This window comes from Lampetra fluviatilis, chromosome 56 (assembly GCF_964198595.1).
Source record: "Lampetra fluviatilis chromosome 56, kcLamFluv1.1, whole genome shotgun sequence".
Classification (NCBI taxonomy): domain Eukaryota; kingdom Metazoa; phylum Chordata; class Hyperoartia; order Petromyzontiformes; family Petromyzontidae; genus Lampetra; species Lampetra fluviatilis.
Genome location: NC_136330.1, coordinates 8,137,035 through 8,151,898, shown reverse-complemented (window position 1 = coordinate 8,151,898; position 14,864 = coordinate 8,137,035). Strand labels below are relative to the sequence as shown.

General features: G+C 51.7%; 1 protein-coding gene across 1 annotated transcript in view; it reads right to left on the bottom strand.

Annotated features, from left to right (window-relative positions):
* The window catches only part of ABCC4 (ATP binding cassette subfamily C member 4 (PEL blood group)), a 105,228-nt gene that overhangs the window by 86,460 nt on the left and 3,904 nt on the right, over positions 1 to 14,864 (bottom strand). Inside the window, 1 exon segment of the mRNA XM_078880239.1 lies at positions 1,437 to 1,547. Within this exon segment, the coding sequence (XP_078736365.1) occupies positions 1,437 to 1,547 (111 nt within the window).

The window sequence follows — 14,864 nt, the reverse complement described above, 5'->3', positions numbered from 1 at the left end:
CCTGGTGCCTGGTGCCTGGTGACTGGTGCCTGTGACTGGTGCCTGGTGACTGGTGCCTGGTGACTGGTGCCTGTGACTGGTGCCTGGTGCCTGGTGCCTGGTGCCTGGTGCCTGGTGCCTGGTGCCTGGTGCCTGGTGCCTGGTGACTGGTGCCTGGTGCCTGGTGACTGGTGCCTGGTGCCTGGTGACTGGTGCCTGGTGCCTGGTGACTGGTGCCTGTGACTAGTGCCTGGTGCCTGGTGACTGGTGCCTGGTGCCTGGTGCCTGGTGCCTGGTGCCTGGTGACTGGTGCCTGGTGCCTGGTGACTGGTGACTGGTGCCTGTGACTGGTGACTGGTGCCTGGTGCCTGGTGACTGGTGACTGGTGCCTGGTGCCTGTGACTGGTGCCTGGTGCCTGGTGCCTGGTGACTGGTGCCTGGTGCCTGGTGACTGGTGACTGGTGCCTGGTGCCTGGTGACTGGTGCCTGGTGACTGGTGCCTGGTGACTGGTGCCTGGTGCCTGGTGCCTGGTGCCGGGTGACGGGTGACGGGTGACGGGTGACGGGTGACGGGTGACTGGTGCCTGGTGCCTGGTGCCTGGTGCCTGGTGACTGGTGACTGGTGCCTGGTGCCTGGTGACTGGTGCCTGTGACTGGTGCCTGGTGCCTGGTGACTGGTGCCTGGTGCCTGGTGCCTGGTGACTGGTGCCTGGTGCCTGGTGCCTGGTGCCTGGTGACTGGTGCCTGTGACTGGTGCCTGGTGCCTGGTGACTGGTGCCTGGTGCCTGGTGACTGGTGCCTGGTGCCTGGTGACTGGTGCCTGGTGCCTGGTGACTGGTGCCTGTGACTGGTGCCTGGTGCCTGGTGACTGGTGCCTGGTGCCTGGTGCCTGGTGCCTGGTGCCTGGTGACTGGTGCCTGGTGCCTGGTGCCTGGTGACTGGTGCCTGGTGCCTGGTGCCTGGTGACTGGTGCCTGGTGCCTGGTGCCTGGTGCCTGGTGACTGGTGCCTGGTGCCTGGTGACTGGTGCCTGTGACTGGTGCCTGGTGCCTGGTGACTGGTGCCTGGTGCCTGGTGCCTGGTGCCTGGTGCCTGGTGCCTGGTGACTGGTGCCTGGTGCCTGGTGCCTGGTGCCTGGTGACTGGTGACTGGTGCCTGTGACTGGTGCCTGGTGCCTGGTGCCTGGTGCCTGGTGACTGGTGCCTGGTGCCTGGTGCCTGGTGCCTGTGACTGGTGCCTGGTGCCTGGTGCCTGGTGACTGGTGCCTGGTGCCTGGTGCCTGGTGACTGGTGCCTGGTGCCTGGTGCCTGGTGACTGGTGCCTGGTGACTGGTGCCTGGTGCCTGGTGCCGGGTGACGGGTGACGGGTGACGGGTGACGGGTGACGGGTGACTGGTGCCTGGTGCCTGGTGCCTGGTGCCTGGTGACTGGTGCCTGGTGACTGGTGACTGGTGCTCACCTCTGCAGCTCGTTGCCCTGGAACTGCGAGGTGTCGCTGGGCATGGCATCGTAGAGGTCCTCGCCCTGCAGCTGCCGCTTGCGCCCCACGGAGAACAGCGCGTTCAGCCAGCTGGGGGCGGGGGGGGGCACGGGGAGACACGGTTACAGGGGGCACGGGGTACAGGGGGACACGGGGGTACAAGGGGGACACAAGGGGGGTACAGGGGGGGGGGATACAGGGGGGGGGTACATGGGGGGCACGGGGGTACGGGAGTAGGGGTAGTGAAAGTGCTAAGGTTGGTGGAGTTGAGCAAAGTGGACTTGAGTCCCCAGTTTCAACACAACGCAGTCTATCTTGGTAGCTGTGTGAGTCTATGGGTCTCTGTGTGGGTCTATGGGTCGCTGTGTGAGTCTATGGGTCTCTGTGTGGGTCTATGGGTCGCGTGTGAGTCTATGGGTCTCTGTGTGAGTCTATGGGTCGCGTGTGAGTCTATGGGTCTCTGAGTCTACGGGTCTCTGTGTGATTCTATGGGTCTCTGTGTGAGTCTATGGGTCTCTGTGTGGGTCTTTGGGTCTCTGTGTGAGTCTATGGGTCTCTGTGTGAGTCTATGGGTCTCTGTGTGAGTCTAAGGGTCTCTGTGTGAGTCTATGGGTCTCTGTGTGAGTCTATGGGTCTCTGTGTGAGTCTATGGGTCTCTGTGTGGGTCTATGGGTCGCGTGTGAGTCTATGGGTCGCGTGTGAGTCTATGGGTCTCTGTGTGAGTCTATGGGTCGCGTGTGAGTCTATGGGTCGCGTGTGAGTCTATGGGTCGCGTGTGAGTCTATGGGTCTCTGTGTGAGTCTATGGGTCGCGTGTGCGTCTATGGGTCGCGTGTGAGTCTATGGGTCGCGTGTGAGTCTATGGGTCTCTGTGTGAGTCTATGGGTCTCTGTGTGAGTCTATGGGTCGCGTGTGAGTCTATGGGTCGCGTGTGAGTCTATGGGTCTCTGTGTGAGTCTATGGGTCTCTGTGTGAGTCTATGGGTCGCGTGTGAGTCTATGGGTCGCGTGTGAGTCTATGGGTCTCTGTGTGAGTCTATGGGTCGCGTGTGAGTCTATAGGTCGCGTGTGGGTCTATGGGTCGCGTGTGAGTCTATGGGTCGCGTGTGAGTCTATGGGTCTCTGTGTGGGTCTATGGGTCGCTGTGTGAGTCTATGGGTCGCGTGTGGGTCTATGGGTCGCGTGTGAGTCTATGGGTCGCGTGTGAGTCTATGGGTCTCTGTGTGGGTCTATGGGTCGCTGTGTGAGTCTATGGGTCGCGTGTGGGTCTATGGGTCGCGTGTGAGTCTATGGGTCGCGTGTGAGTCTATGGGTCTCTGTGTGAGTCTATGGGTCGCGTGTGAGTCTATGGGTCGCGTGTGAGTCTATGGGTCTCTGAGTCTACGGGTCTCTGTGTGATTCTATGGGTCTCTGTGTGAGTCTATGGGTCTCTGTGTGGGTCTTTGGGTCTCTGTGTGAGTCTATGGGTCTCTGTGTGAGTCTATGGGTCTCTGTGTGAGTCTATGGGTCTCTGTGCGAGTCTATGGGTCTGTGTGAGTCTATGGGTCTCTATGAGAGTCTATGGGTCTCTGTGTGAGTCATTGGTAACCCTGGTGTCATGCTGTTTGGGGTGACCGAGACGCGGATTTGACCCCGGGTGAGACCACCGCGAGGTCCTCCGGCCGTGACACTTTAATGTTTTACAACTTCATTCTCTCCACGTCGGCAATTCACTTTTGTCACAGCCACGCGCGTTCAGACACATAAACAACGAGCGGCTGACGTAACGAGCGCCTGATGAAACACCTGTCCCCCTCGCTCCGACGGTCCCCTCGCTCCGTCTCGTAGGACGAGGCCCCAAGCACCATCAGGATCAAACGCATTCTATGATTCTGTGTGTCTCTATGCGAGTCTATGAGTCTGTGGGTCTCTATGTGAGTCTATGAGTCTGTGGGTCTCTATGCGAGTCTATGAGTCTGTGGGTCTCTATGTGAGTCTATGAGTCTGTATGTGAATCTATGATTCTGTGGGTCTCTATGTGAGTCTATGAGTCTGTGGGTCTCAATGCGAGTCTATGATTCTGTGGATCTCTATGCGAGTCTATGAGTGTGTGGGTCTCTATGCGAGTCTATGAGTGTGTGGCTCTCTATGTGAGTCTATGAGTGTGTGGGTCTCTATGCGAGTCTTTAATTCAGTGTGTCTCTATGTGAGTCTATGATTCTGTGGGTCTCTATGTGAGTCTATGAGTCTGTGGGTCTCTATGTGAGTCTATGATTCTGTGGGTCTCTATGCGAGTCTATGAGTCTGTGGGTCTCTATGCGAGTCTATGAGTCTGTGGGTCTGTATGTGAGTCTATGAGTCTGTGGGTCTCTATGTGAGTCTATGAGTGTGTGGGTCTCTATGTGAGTCTATGATTCTGTGGGTCTCTATGTGAGTCTATGAGTCTGTGGGTCTCTATTCGAGTCTATGAGTCTGTGGGTCTCTATGCGAGTATATGAGTCTGTGGGTCTCTATGCGAGTTTATGAGTCTGTGGGTCTCTATGTGAGTCTATGAGTCTGTGGGTCTCTATGCGAGTCTATGAGTCTGTGGGTCTCTCCATGAGCCTATGGGTCTCTATGTGAGTCTATGATTCTCTAGGTCTCTATGTAAGTCGGAGTCTGTGGGTCTCTATGTGAGTCTGAGTCTCTGGGTCTCTATGCGAGTCTATGAGTCTCTATGCGAGTCTATGAGTGTGTGGGTCTCTATGTGAGTCTATGAGTGTGTGGGTCTCTATGCGAGTCTATGAGTCTGTGGGTCTCTATGTGAGTCTGAGTCTCTGGGTCTCTATGTGATTATATGAGTCTCTGGGTCGCTATACGAGTCTATGAGTGTGTGGGTCTCTATGTGAGTCTATGAGTGTGTGGGTCTCTATGTGAGTCTTTAATTCAGTATGTCTCTATGTGAGTCTATGAGTGTGTGGGTCTCGATGTGAGTCTTTAATTCAGTGTGTCTCTATGTGAGTCTATTATTCTGTGGGTCTCTATGTGAGTCTGAGTCTGTGGGTCTATGTGAGTCTATGATTCTGTGGGTCTCTATGCGAGTCTATGAGTGTGTGGGTCTCTATGCGAGTCTATGAGTCTCTGGGTCTCTATGTGAGGCTATGAGTGTGTGGGTCTCTATGTGAGTCTATGAGTGTGTGGGTCTCTATGCGAGTCTATGAGTCTGTGGGTCTCTATGCGAGTCTATGAGTCTGTGGGTCTCTATGTGAGTCTATGAGTCTGTGGGTCTCTATGCGAGTCTATGAGTCTCTGGGTCTCTATGTGAGGCTATGAGTGTGTGGGTCTCTATGTGAGTCTATGATTCTGTGAGTCTCTATGTGAGTCTATGATTCTGTGGGTCTCTATGTGAGTCTGAGTCTGTGGGTCTCTATGTGAGTCTGAGTCTGTGGGTCTCTATGTGAGTCTGAGTCTGTGGGTCTCTATGTGAGTCTGATTCTGTGGGTCTCTATGCGAGTCTATGAGTGTGTGGGTCTCTATGTGAGTCTATGAGTCTGTGGGTCTCTATGCGAGTCTATGAGTCTCTGGGTCTCTATGTGAGGCTATGAGTGTGTGGGTCTCTATGTGAGTCTATGATTCTGTGAGTCTCTATGTGAGTCTATGATTCTGTGGGTCTCTATGTGAGTCTGAGTCTGTGGGTCTGTATGTGAGTCTATGAGTCTGTGGGTCTCTATGTGAGTCTATGATTCTGTGGGTCTCTATGCGAGTCTATGAGTCTGTTGGTCTCTATGTGAGTCTATGAGTCTGTGGGTCTCTATGCGAGTCTATGAGTCTGTGGGTCTCTATGTGATTCTATGAGTCTCTGGGTCTCTATGCGAGTCTATGATTCTGTGGGTCTCTATGCGAGTCTATGAGTGTGTGGGTCTCTATGCGAGTCTATCAGTCTGTGGGTCTCTATGTGAGTCTGAGTCTCTGGGTCTCTATGTGATTCTATGAGTCTCTGGGTCTCTATACGAGTCTATGAGTGTGTGGGTCTCTATGTGAGTCTATGAGTGTGTGGGTCTCTATGTGAGTCTATGATTCTGTGGGTCTCTATGTGAGTCTATGAGTCTGTGGGTCTCTATTCGAGTCTATGAGTCTGTGGGTCTCTATGCGAGTATATGAGTCTGTGGGTCTCTATGCGAGTCTATGAGTCTGTTGGTCTCTATGTGAGTCTATGAGTCTGTGGGTCTCTATGCGAGTCTATGAGTCTGTGGGTCTCTATGCGAGTCTATGAGTGTGTGGGTCTCTATGCGAGTCTATGAGTCTCTGGGTCTCTATGCGAGTCTATGAGTGTGTGGGTCTCTATGCGAGTCTATGAGTCTCTGGGTCTCTATGTGAGGCTATGAGTGTGTGGGTCTCTATGTGAGTCTATGAGTGTGTGGGTCTCTATGCGAGTCTATGAGTCTGTGGGTCTCTATGCGAGTCTATGAGTCTGTGGGTCTCTATGTGAGTCTATGAGTCTGTGGGTCTCTATGCGAGTCTATGAGTCTCTGGGTCTCTATGTGAGGCTATGAGTGTGTGGGTCTCTATGTGAGTCTATGATTCTGTGAGTCTCTATGTGAGTCTATGATTCTGTGGGTCTCTATGTGAGTCTGAGTCTGTGGGTCTCTATGTGAGTCTGAGTCTGTGGGTCTCTATGTGAGTCTGAGTCTGTGGGTCTCTATGTGAGTCTGATTCTGTGGGTCTCTATGCGAGTCTATGAGTGTGTGGGTCTCTATGTGAGTCTATGAGTCTGTGGGTCTCTATGCGAGTCTATGAGTCTCTGGGTCTCTATGTGAGGCTATGAGTGTGTGGGTCTCTATGTGAGTCTATGATTCTGTGAGTCTCTATGTGAGTCTATGATTCTGTGGGTCTCTATGTGAGTCTGAGTCTGTGGGTCTGTATGTGAGTCTATGAGTCTGTGGGTCTCTATGTGAGTCTATGATTCTGTGGGTCTCTATGCGAGTCTATGAGTCTGTTGGTCTCTATGTGAGTCTATGAGTCTGTGGGTCTCTATGCGAGTCTATGAGTCTGTGGGTCTCTATCTGATTCTATAAGTCTCTGGGTCTCTATGCGAGTCTATGATTCTGTGGGTCTCTATGCGAGTCTATGAGTGTGTGGGTCTCTATGCGAGTCTATCAGTCTGTGGGTCTCTATGTGAGTCTGAGTCTCTGGGTCTCTATGTGATTCTATGAGTCTCTGGGTCTCTATACGAGTCTATGAGTGTGTGGGTCTCTATGTGAGTCTATGAGTGTGTGGGTCTCTATGTGAGTCTATGATTCTGTGGGTCTCTATGTGAGTCTATGAGTCTGTGGGTCTCTATTCGAGTCTATGAGTCTGTGGGTCTCTATGCGAGTATATGAGTCTGTGGGTCTCTATGCGAGTCTATGAGTCTGTGGGTCTCTATGTGAGTCTATGAGTCTGTGGGTCTCTATGCGAGTCTATGAGTCTGTGGGTCTCTCCATGAGCCTATGGGTCTCTATGTGAGTCTATGATTCTCTAGGTCTCTATGTAAGTCGGAGTCTGTGGGTCTCTATGTGAGTCTGAGTCTCTGGGTCTCTATGCGAGTCTATGAGTCTCTATGCGAGTCTATGAGTGTGTGGGTCTCTATGTGAGTCTATGAGTGTGTGGGTCTCTATGCGAGTCTATGAGTCTCTGGGTCTCTATGTGAGTCTATGAGTGTGTGGGTCTCTATGTGAGTCTATGAGTGTGTGGGTCTCTATGCGAGTCTATGAGTCTGTGGGTCTCTATGTGAGTCTGAGTCTCTGGGTCTCTATACGAGTCTATGAGTGTGTGGGTCTCTATGTGAGTCTATGAGTGTGTGGGTCTCTATGTGAGTCTTTAATTCAGTATGTCTCTATGTGAGTCTATGAGTGTGTGGGTCTCGATGTGAGTCTTTAATTCAGTGTGTCTCTATGTGAGTCTATTATTCTATGGGTCTCTATGTGAGTCTGAGTCTGTGGGTCTATGTGAGTCTATGATTCTGTGGGTCTCTATGCGAGTCTATGAGTGTGTGGGTCTCTATGCGAGTCTATGAGTCTCTGGGTCTCTATGTGAGGCTATGAGTGTGTGGGTCTCTATGTGAGTCTATGAGTGTGTGGGTCTCTATGCGAGTCTATGAGTCTGTGGGTCTCTATGCGAGTCTATGAGTCTGTGGGTCTCTATGTGAGTATATGAGTCTGTGGGTCTCTATGCGAGCCTATGAGTCTCTGGGTCTCTATGTGAGGCTATGAGTGTGTGGGTCTCTATGTGAGTCTATGATTCTGTGAGTCTCTATGTGAGTCTATGATTCTGTGGGTCTCTATGTGAGTCTGAGTCTGTGGGTCTCTATGTGAGTCTGAGTCTGTGGGTCTCTATGTGAGTCTGAGTCTGTGGGTCTCTATGTGAGTCTGATTCTGTGGGTCTCTATGCGAGTCTATGAGTGTGTGGGTCTCTATGTGAGTCTATGAGTCTCTGGGTCTCTATGTGAGTCTGAGTCTGTGGGTCTCTATGTGAGTCTGAGTCTGTGGGTCTCTATGTGAGTCTGAGTCTGTGGGTCTCTATGTGAGTCTATGATTCTGTGGGTCTCTATGCGAGTCTGAGTCTGTGGGTCTCTATGCGAGTCTATGAGTGTGTGGGTCTCTATGTGAGTCTATGAGTCTGTGGGTCTCTATGTGAGTCTATGATTCTGTGGGTCTCTATGTGAGTCTATGAGTCTGTGGGTCTCTATGTGAGTCTATGATTCTGTGGGTCTCTATGTGAGTATATGAGTCTGTGGGTCTCTATGCGAGTCTATGAGTCTGTGGGTCTCTATGTGAGTCTATGAGTCTGTGGGTCTCTATGTGAGTCTATGAGTGTGTGGGTCTCTATGCGAGTCTATGAGTCTCTGGGTCTCTATGTGAGGCTATGAGTGTGTGGGTCTCTATGTGAGTCTATGAGTGTGTGGGTCTCTATGCGAGTCTATGAGTCTGTGGGTCTCTATGCGAGTCTATGAGTCTGTGGGTCTCTATGTGAGTCTATGAGTCTGTGGGTCTCTATGCGAGTCTATGAGTCTCTGGGTCTCTATGTGAGGCTATGAGTGTGTGGGTCTCTATGTGAGTCTATGCTTCTGTGAGTCTCTATGTGAGTCTATGATTCTGTGGGTCTCTATGTGAGTCTGAGTCTGTGGGTCTCTATGTGAGTCTGAGTCTGTGGGTCTCTATGTGAGTCTGAGTCTGTGGGTCTCTATGTGAGTCTGATTCTGTGGGTCTCTATGCGAGTCTATGAGTGTGTGGGTCTCTATGTGAGTCTATGAGTCTGTGGGTCTCTATGCGAGTCTATGAGTCTCTGGGTCTCTATGTGAGGCTATGAGTGTGTGGGTCTCTATGTGAGTCTATGATTCTGTGAGTCTCTATGTGAGTCTATGATTCTGTGGGTCTCTATGTGAGTCTGAGTCTGTGGGTCTGTATGTGAGTCTATGAGTCTGTGGGTCTCTATGTGAGTCTATGATTCTGTGGGTCTCTATGCGAGTCTATGAGTCTGTTGGTCTCTATGTGAGTCTATGAGTCTGTGGGTCTCTATGCGAGTCTATGAGTCTGTGGGTCTCTATCTGATTCTATAAGTCTCTGGGTCTCTATGCGAGTCTATGATTCTGTGGGTCTCTATGCGAGTCTATGAGTGTGTGGGTCTCTATGCGAGTCTATCAGTCTGTGGGTCTCTATGTGAGTCTGAGTCTCTGGGTCTCTATGTGATTCTATGAGTCTCTGGGTCTCTATACGAGTCTATGAGTGTGTGGGTCTCTATGTGAGTCTATGAGTGTGTGGGTCTCTATGTGAGTCTATGATTCTGTGGGTCTCTATGTGAGTCTATGAGTCTGTGGGTCTCTATTCGAGTCTATGAGTCTGTGGGTCTCTATGCGAGTATATGAGTCTGTGGGTCTCTATGCGAGTCTATGAGTCTGTGGGTCTCTATGTGAGTCTATGAGTCTGTGGGTCTCTATGCGAGTCTATGAGTCTGTGGGTCTCTCCATGAGCCTATGGGTCTCTATGTGAGTCTATGATTCTCTAGGTCTCTATGTAAGTCGGAGTCTGTGGGTCTCTATGTGAGTCTCTGGGTCTCTATGCGAGTCTATGAGTCTCTATGCGAGTCTATGAGTGTGTGGGTCTCTATGTGAGTCTATGAGTGTGTGGGTCTCTATGCGAGTCTATGAGTCTCTGGGTCTCTATGTGAGTCTATGAGTGTGTGGGTCTCTATGTGAGTCTATGAGTGTGTGGGTCTCTATGCGAGTCTATGAGTCTGTGGGTCTCTATGTGAGTCTGAGTCTCTGGGTCTCTATGTGATTATATGAGTCTCTGGGTCGCTATACGAGTCTATGAGTGTGTGGGTCTCTATGTGAGTCTATGAGTGTGTGGGTCTCTATGTGAGTCTTTAATTCAGTATGTCTCTATGTGAGTCTATGAGTGTGTGGGTCTCGATGTGAGTCTTTAATTCAGTGTGTCTCTATGTGAGTCTATTATTCTGTGGGTCTCTATGTGAGTCTGAGTCTGTGGGTCTATGTGAGTCTATGATTCTGTGGGTCTCTATGCGAGTCTATGAGTGTGTGGGTCTCTATGCGAGTCTATGAGTCTCTGGGTCTCTATGTGAGGCTATGAGTGTGTGGGTCTCTATGTGAGTCTATGAGTGTGTGGGTCTCTATGCGAGTCTATGAGTCTGTGGGTCTCTATGCGAGTCTATGAGTCTGTGGGTCTCTATGTGAGTATATGAGTCTGTGGGTCTCTATGCGAGCCTATGAGTCTCTGGGTCTCTATGTGAGGCTATGAGTGTGTGGGTCTCTATGTGAGTCTATGATTCTGTGAGTCTCTATGTGAGTCTATGATTCTGTGGGTCTCTATGTGAGTCTGAGTCTGTGGGTCTCTATGTGAGTCTGAGTCTGTGGGTCTCTATGTGAGTCTGAGTCTGTGGGTCTCTATGTGAGTCTGATTCTGTGGGTCTCTATGCGAGTCTATGAGTGTGTGGGTCTCTATGTGAGTCTATGAGTCTCTGGGTCTCTATGTGAGTCTGAGTCTGTGGGTCTCTATGTGAGTCTGAGTCTGTGGGTCTCTATGTGAGTCTGAGTCTGTGGGTCTCTATGTGAGTCTATGATTCTGTGGGTCTCTATGCGAGTCTGAGTCTGTGGGTCTCTATGCGAGTCTATGAGTGTGTGGGTCTCTATGTGAGTCTATGAGTCTGTGGGTCTCTATGTGAGTCTATGATTCTGTGGGTCTCTATGTGAGTCTATGAGTCTGTGGGTCTCTATGTGAGTCTATGATTCTGTGGGTCTCTATGTGAGTATATGAGTCTGTGGGTCTCTATGCGAGTCTATGAGTCTGTGGGTCTCTATGTGAGTCTATGAGTCTGTGGGTCTCTATGTGAGTCTATGAGTCTCTGGGTCTCTATGTGAGTATATGAGTCTGTGGGTCTCTATGCGAGTCTGAGTCTGTGGGTCTCTATGCGAGTCTATGAGTCTCTGGGTCTCTATGTGAGTATATGAGTCTGTGGGTCTCTCCATGAGCCTATGGGTCTCTATGTGAGTCTATGATTCTGTGGGTCTCTATGTGAGTATATGAGTCTCTGGGTCTCTATGTGAGTCTTTGAGTGTGTGGGTCTCTATGTGAGACTATGATTCTGTGAGTCTCTGTGAGTCGATGAGTCTGTGGGTCTCTATGTGAGTCTATGAGTGTGTGGGTCTCTATGTGATTATATGAGTGTGTGGGTCTCTATGCGAGTCTATGAGTCTGTGGGTCTCTATATGATTCTGTGAGTCTCTATGTGAGTCTATGAGTGTGTGGGTCTCTATGTGAGTCTGAGTCTGTGGGTCTCTATGTGAGTCTGAGTCTGTGGGTCTCTATGTGAGTCTGAGTCTCTGGGTCTCTATGTGAGTCTATGATTCTGTGGGTCTCTATGCGAGTCTATGAGTCTCTGGGTCTCTATGTGAGTCTATGATTCTGTGGGTCTCTATGCGAGTCTATGAGTCTGTGGGTCTCTATGCGAGTCTATGAGTCTGTGGGTCTCTATGTGAGTCTATGAGTCTGTGGGTCTCTATGTGAGTCTATGATTCTGTGGGTCTCTATGTGAGTCTATGAGTGTGTGGGTCTCTATGCGAGTCTATGAGTCTGTGGGTCTCTATGTGAGTCTATGAGTGTGTGGGTCTCTATGTGAGTATATGAGTCTGTGGGTCTCTATGTGAGTCTATGATTCTGTGGGTCTCTATGTGAGTCTATGAGTGTGTGGGTCTCTATGCGAGTCTATGAGTCTGTGGGTCTCTATGCGAGTCTATGAGTCTGTGGGTCTCTATGTGAGTATATGAGTGTGTGGGTCTCTATGCGAGTCTATGAGTCTGTGGGTCTCTATGCGAGTCTATGAGTGTGTGGGTCTCTATGCGAGTCTATGAGTCTCTGGGTCTCTATGTGAGTCTATGAGTGTGTGGGTGTCTATGTGAGTCTATGAGTGTGTGGGTCTCTATGTGAGTCTATGATTATGTGAGTCTCTATGTGAGTCTATGATTCTGTGGGTCTCTATGTGAGTCTGAGTCTGTGGGTCTCTATGTGAGTCTGAGTCTGTGGGTCTCTATGTGAGTCTGAGTCTGTGGGTCTCTATGTGAGCCTATGATTATGTGGGTCTCTATGCAAGTCTATGAGTCTGTGGGTCTCTATGCGAGTCTATGAGTCTCTGGGTCTCTATGTGAGTATATGAGTCTGTGGGTCTCTCCATGAGCCTATGGGTCTCTATGTGAGTCTATGATTCTGTGGGTCTCTATGTGAGTCTGAGTCTGTGGGTCTCTATGTGAGTCTATGAGTCTCTGGGTCTCTATGTGAGTCTGAGTATGTGGGTCTCTAAGTGAGTCTGAGTCTGTGGGTCTCTATGTGAGTCTATGATTCTGTGGGTCTCTATGCGAGTCTATGAGTCTCTGGGTCTCTATGTGAGTATATGAGTCTGTGGGTCTCTCCATGAGCCTATGGGTCTCTATGTGAGTCTATGATTCTGTGGGTCTCTATGTGAGTCTGAGTCTGTGGGTCTCTATGTGAGTCTATGAGTCTCTGGGTCTCTATGTGAGTCTTTGAGTGTGTGGGTCTCTATGTGAGTCTATGATTCTGTGAGTCTCTATGTGAGTCTGAGTGTGTGGTCTCTATTTGAGTCTATGAGTCTGTGGGTCTCTATGTGAGTCAATGCGTCTGTGGGTCTCTATGTGAGTCTATAAGTCTGTGTGTGTCTCTATGTGAGTCTATGAGTGTGTGTGTCTCTATGTGAGTCTATGAGTGTGTGGGTCTCTATGTGAGTCTATGAGTGTGTGGGTCTCTATGTGAGTCTATGAGTGTGTGGGTCTCTCCATGAGCCTATGGGTCTCTATGTGAGTCTGAGTCTTTGGGTCTCTATGTGAGTCTATGAGTCTGTGGGTCTCTATGTGAGTCTGAGTCTGTGGGTCTCTCTGTGTGTTGATGAACAGCTCCTAGACCACGACCTCGCTAGGGACCCCGCTCTGCCCTCTGCGTTTGGGCCGCCAAGACTCGGGTTGGAACCCAGGCTCCCGGGGGACGCCGGCTCCGGAGCGACGACCCCCCACCCTCCCTTCTCCCCCGCGCCCCCCACTTCACAGAGCTGCAGACCGCCCACCACACCTCCCCCCCGACATTGGCGACGTTAGCTAACAGTAACGATGATTGCGATCATCGGTGACGGTGATCGCGATCATCGGTGACGATGATCGCGATCATCGGTGACGATGATCGCGATCATCGGTGACGATGATCGCGATCATCGGTGATGGTGATTGCGATCATCGGTGATGATGATCGCGATCATCGGTGATGATGATCGCGATCATCGGTGATGGTGATTGCGATCATCGGTGACGGTGATCACGATCATCGGTGACGGTGATTACGATAATCATGATAATGATTGCGGCGTGGAGCGTGAAAGAGACTCACAGCGAGAGTGCAACGAGTGGCGAAGCCGTGGGGGGGGGGCGTGCCGGGTACGGAGGTGGTGGGCGACGGTAGTGGTAGTGGTGGTGGGCGGTGGTTGTGGTGGATGGCAGTGGTGGGCGGTGGTTGTGGTGGATGGTGGTTGTGGTGGATGGCGGTGGTTGTGGTGGATGGCAGTGGTGGGGGGTGGTGGTTGTGGTGGATGGCAGTGGTGGGGGGTGGTGGTTGTGGTGGATGGCGGTGGTAGTGGTGGGCCGTGGGTGGGCGGTGATGGGTGGTGGTAAGTGGTGGGTGGTAAGTGGTGGGTGGTGGTGGGCGGTGGGTGGTGGTGGGTGGTGGTGGGCGGTGGGTGGGCGGTGATGGACCGGCACCTGCTTGGCGCGGTGTCAAGCGAGGGTGGGGTCTTCAGTATTTACCACAAAATCCCAGCTTGGCAGCCACATCCAGGTACACACCTCGCTCACCCCCACTCCCTCTCACTCCCTCTCTCTCTCACTCCCTCTCACTCCCTCTCTCTCTCTCCCACTCTCTCCCGTGCTCTCCGTCGCCAGGGTGACGCAGTGGTAACGTACAAAGTGTTCGGGCGAGTGCCAAAGACCCCCCCCCCCCCATCTGTGTAGTGTCGGGGCAAGTGCTGTCAACAAGACAAAGCTCCCCCGTAGAGCCTGAACAGACTCTTGGGGCAAGTGCTGTCAGTAAGCGCCTCTGAAGGCCGACACGGCACACGAGGGGGTGGGTGGCATCCACACACACGCAAATACAAAGCTCACCCGTGTAGCGATTAGCACGTTGGGGGCAAGTGGTGTTAGCGAGCACCTCTGAAGGCCGGGTGGTTCGCCAACACCACGCTCGACCGCCTTTGTTTCCCGAGTGCTGATATTGACACACTGTACCGGGTACTCATTTGTGGCCGAGTCTACCTAGAGGCGTCACAGGAATTGTGGCAATATCACAGCGGAATTGCGCCAACCACTGCGCCACCACTCCCCACACGTGCAAAGAGACGCAGGGAAAACTGGCGCTCACGACCGAGTGGCGTGGACGTCGTCGCACAGCGCTCGTGCCAGGCTAGGTGCGCTTCGAGGCCATCACTGGGTGGCAACTGGGTTCAATTGCCGACGCGGGCGCCGGCTTTTCCCTCTTCTCGTGTGTGGAGGCGTTTGTGTTCTCTCTCTCACGCCCGTTCTCGCGGTGGGTTTCTTCTTCCTCCGCCCCGTAGCTAAAGACGCAACATTTAAAATCGGTGTGGAGCAGGACCCTCCTGGCAACCAGCCACGAGACTCGGCTTACGTTTTCTAGGGCGCAGAAAACATCATCTAAAGAGCTTCTTCGCAGCTCATCGGATTTCTCCAGCATCAATCAACATTCTCATTCTGACAAGGCAGCCACAAAATGAGTGACCGTGCAGGTTAACAGTTAACGAAAGCTCGTGAACTCTCCGAGGACAACTTGTAGAGATTATGCAATAAGCAGCAATGCGTACCGCGTCTGCCGTGACCAGAGCACCCTGCG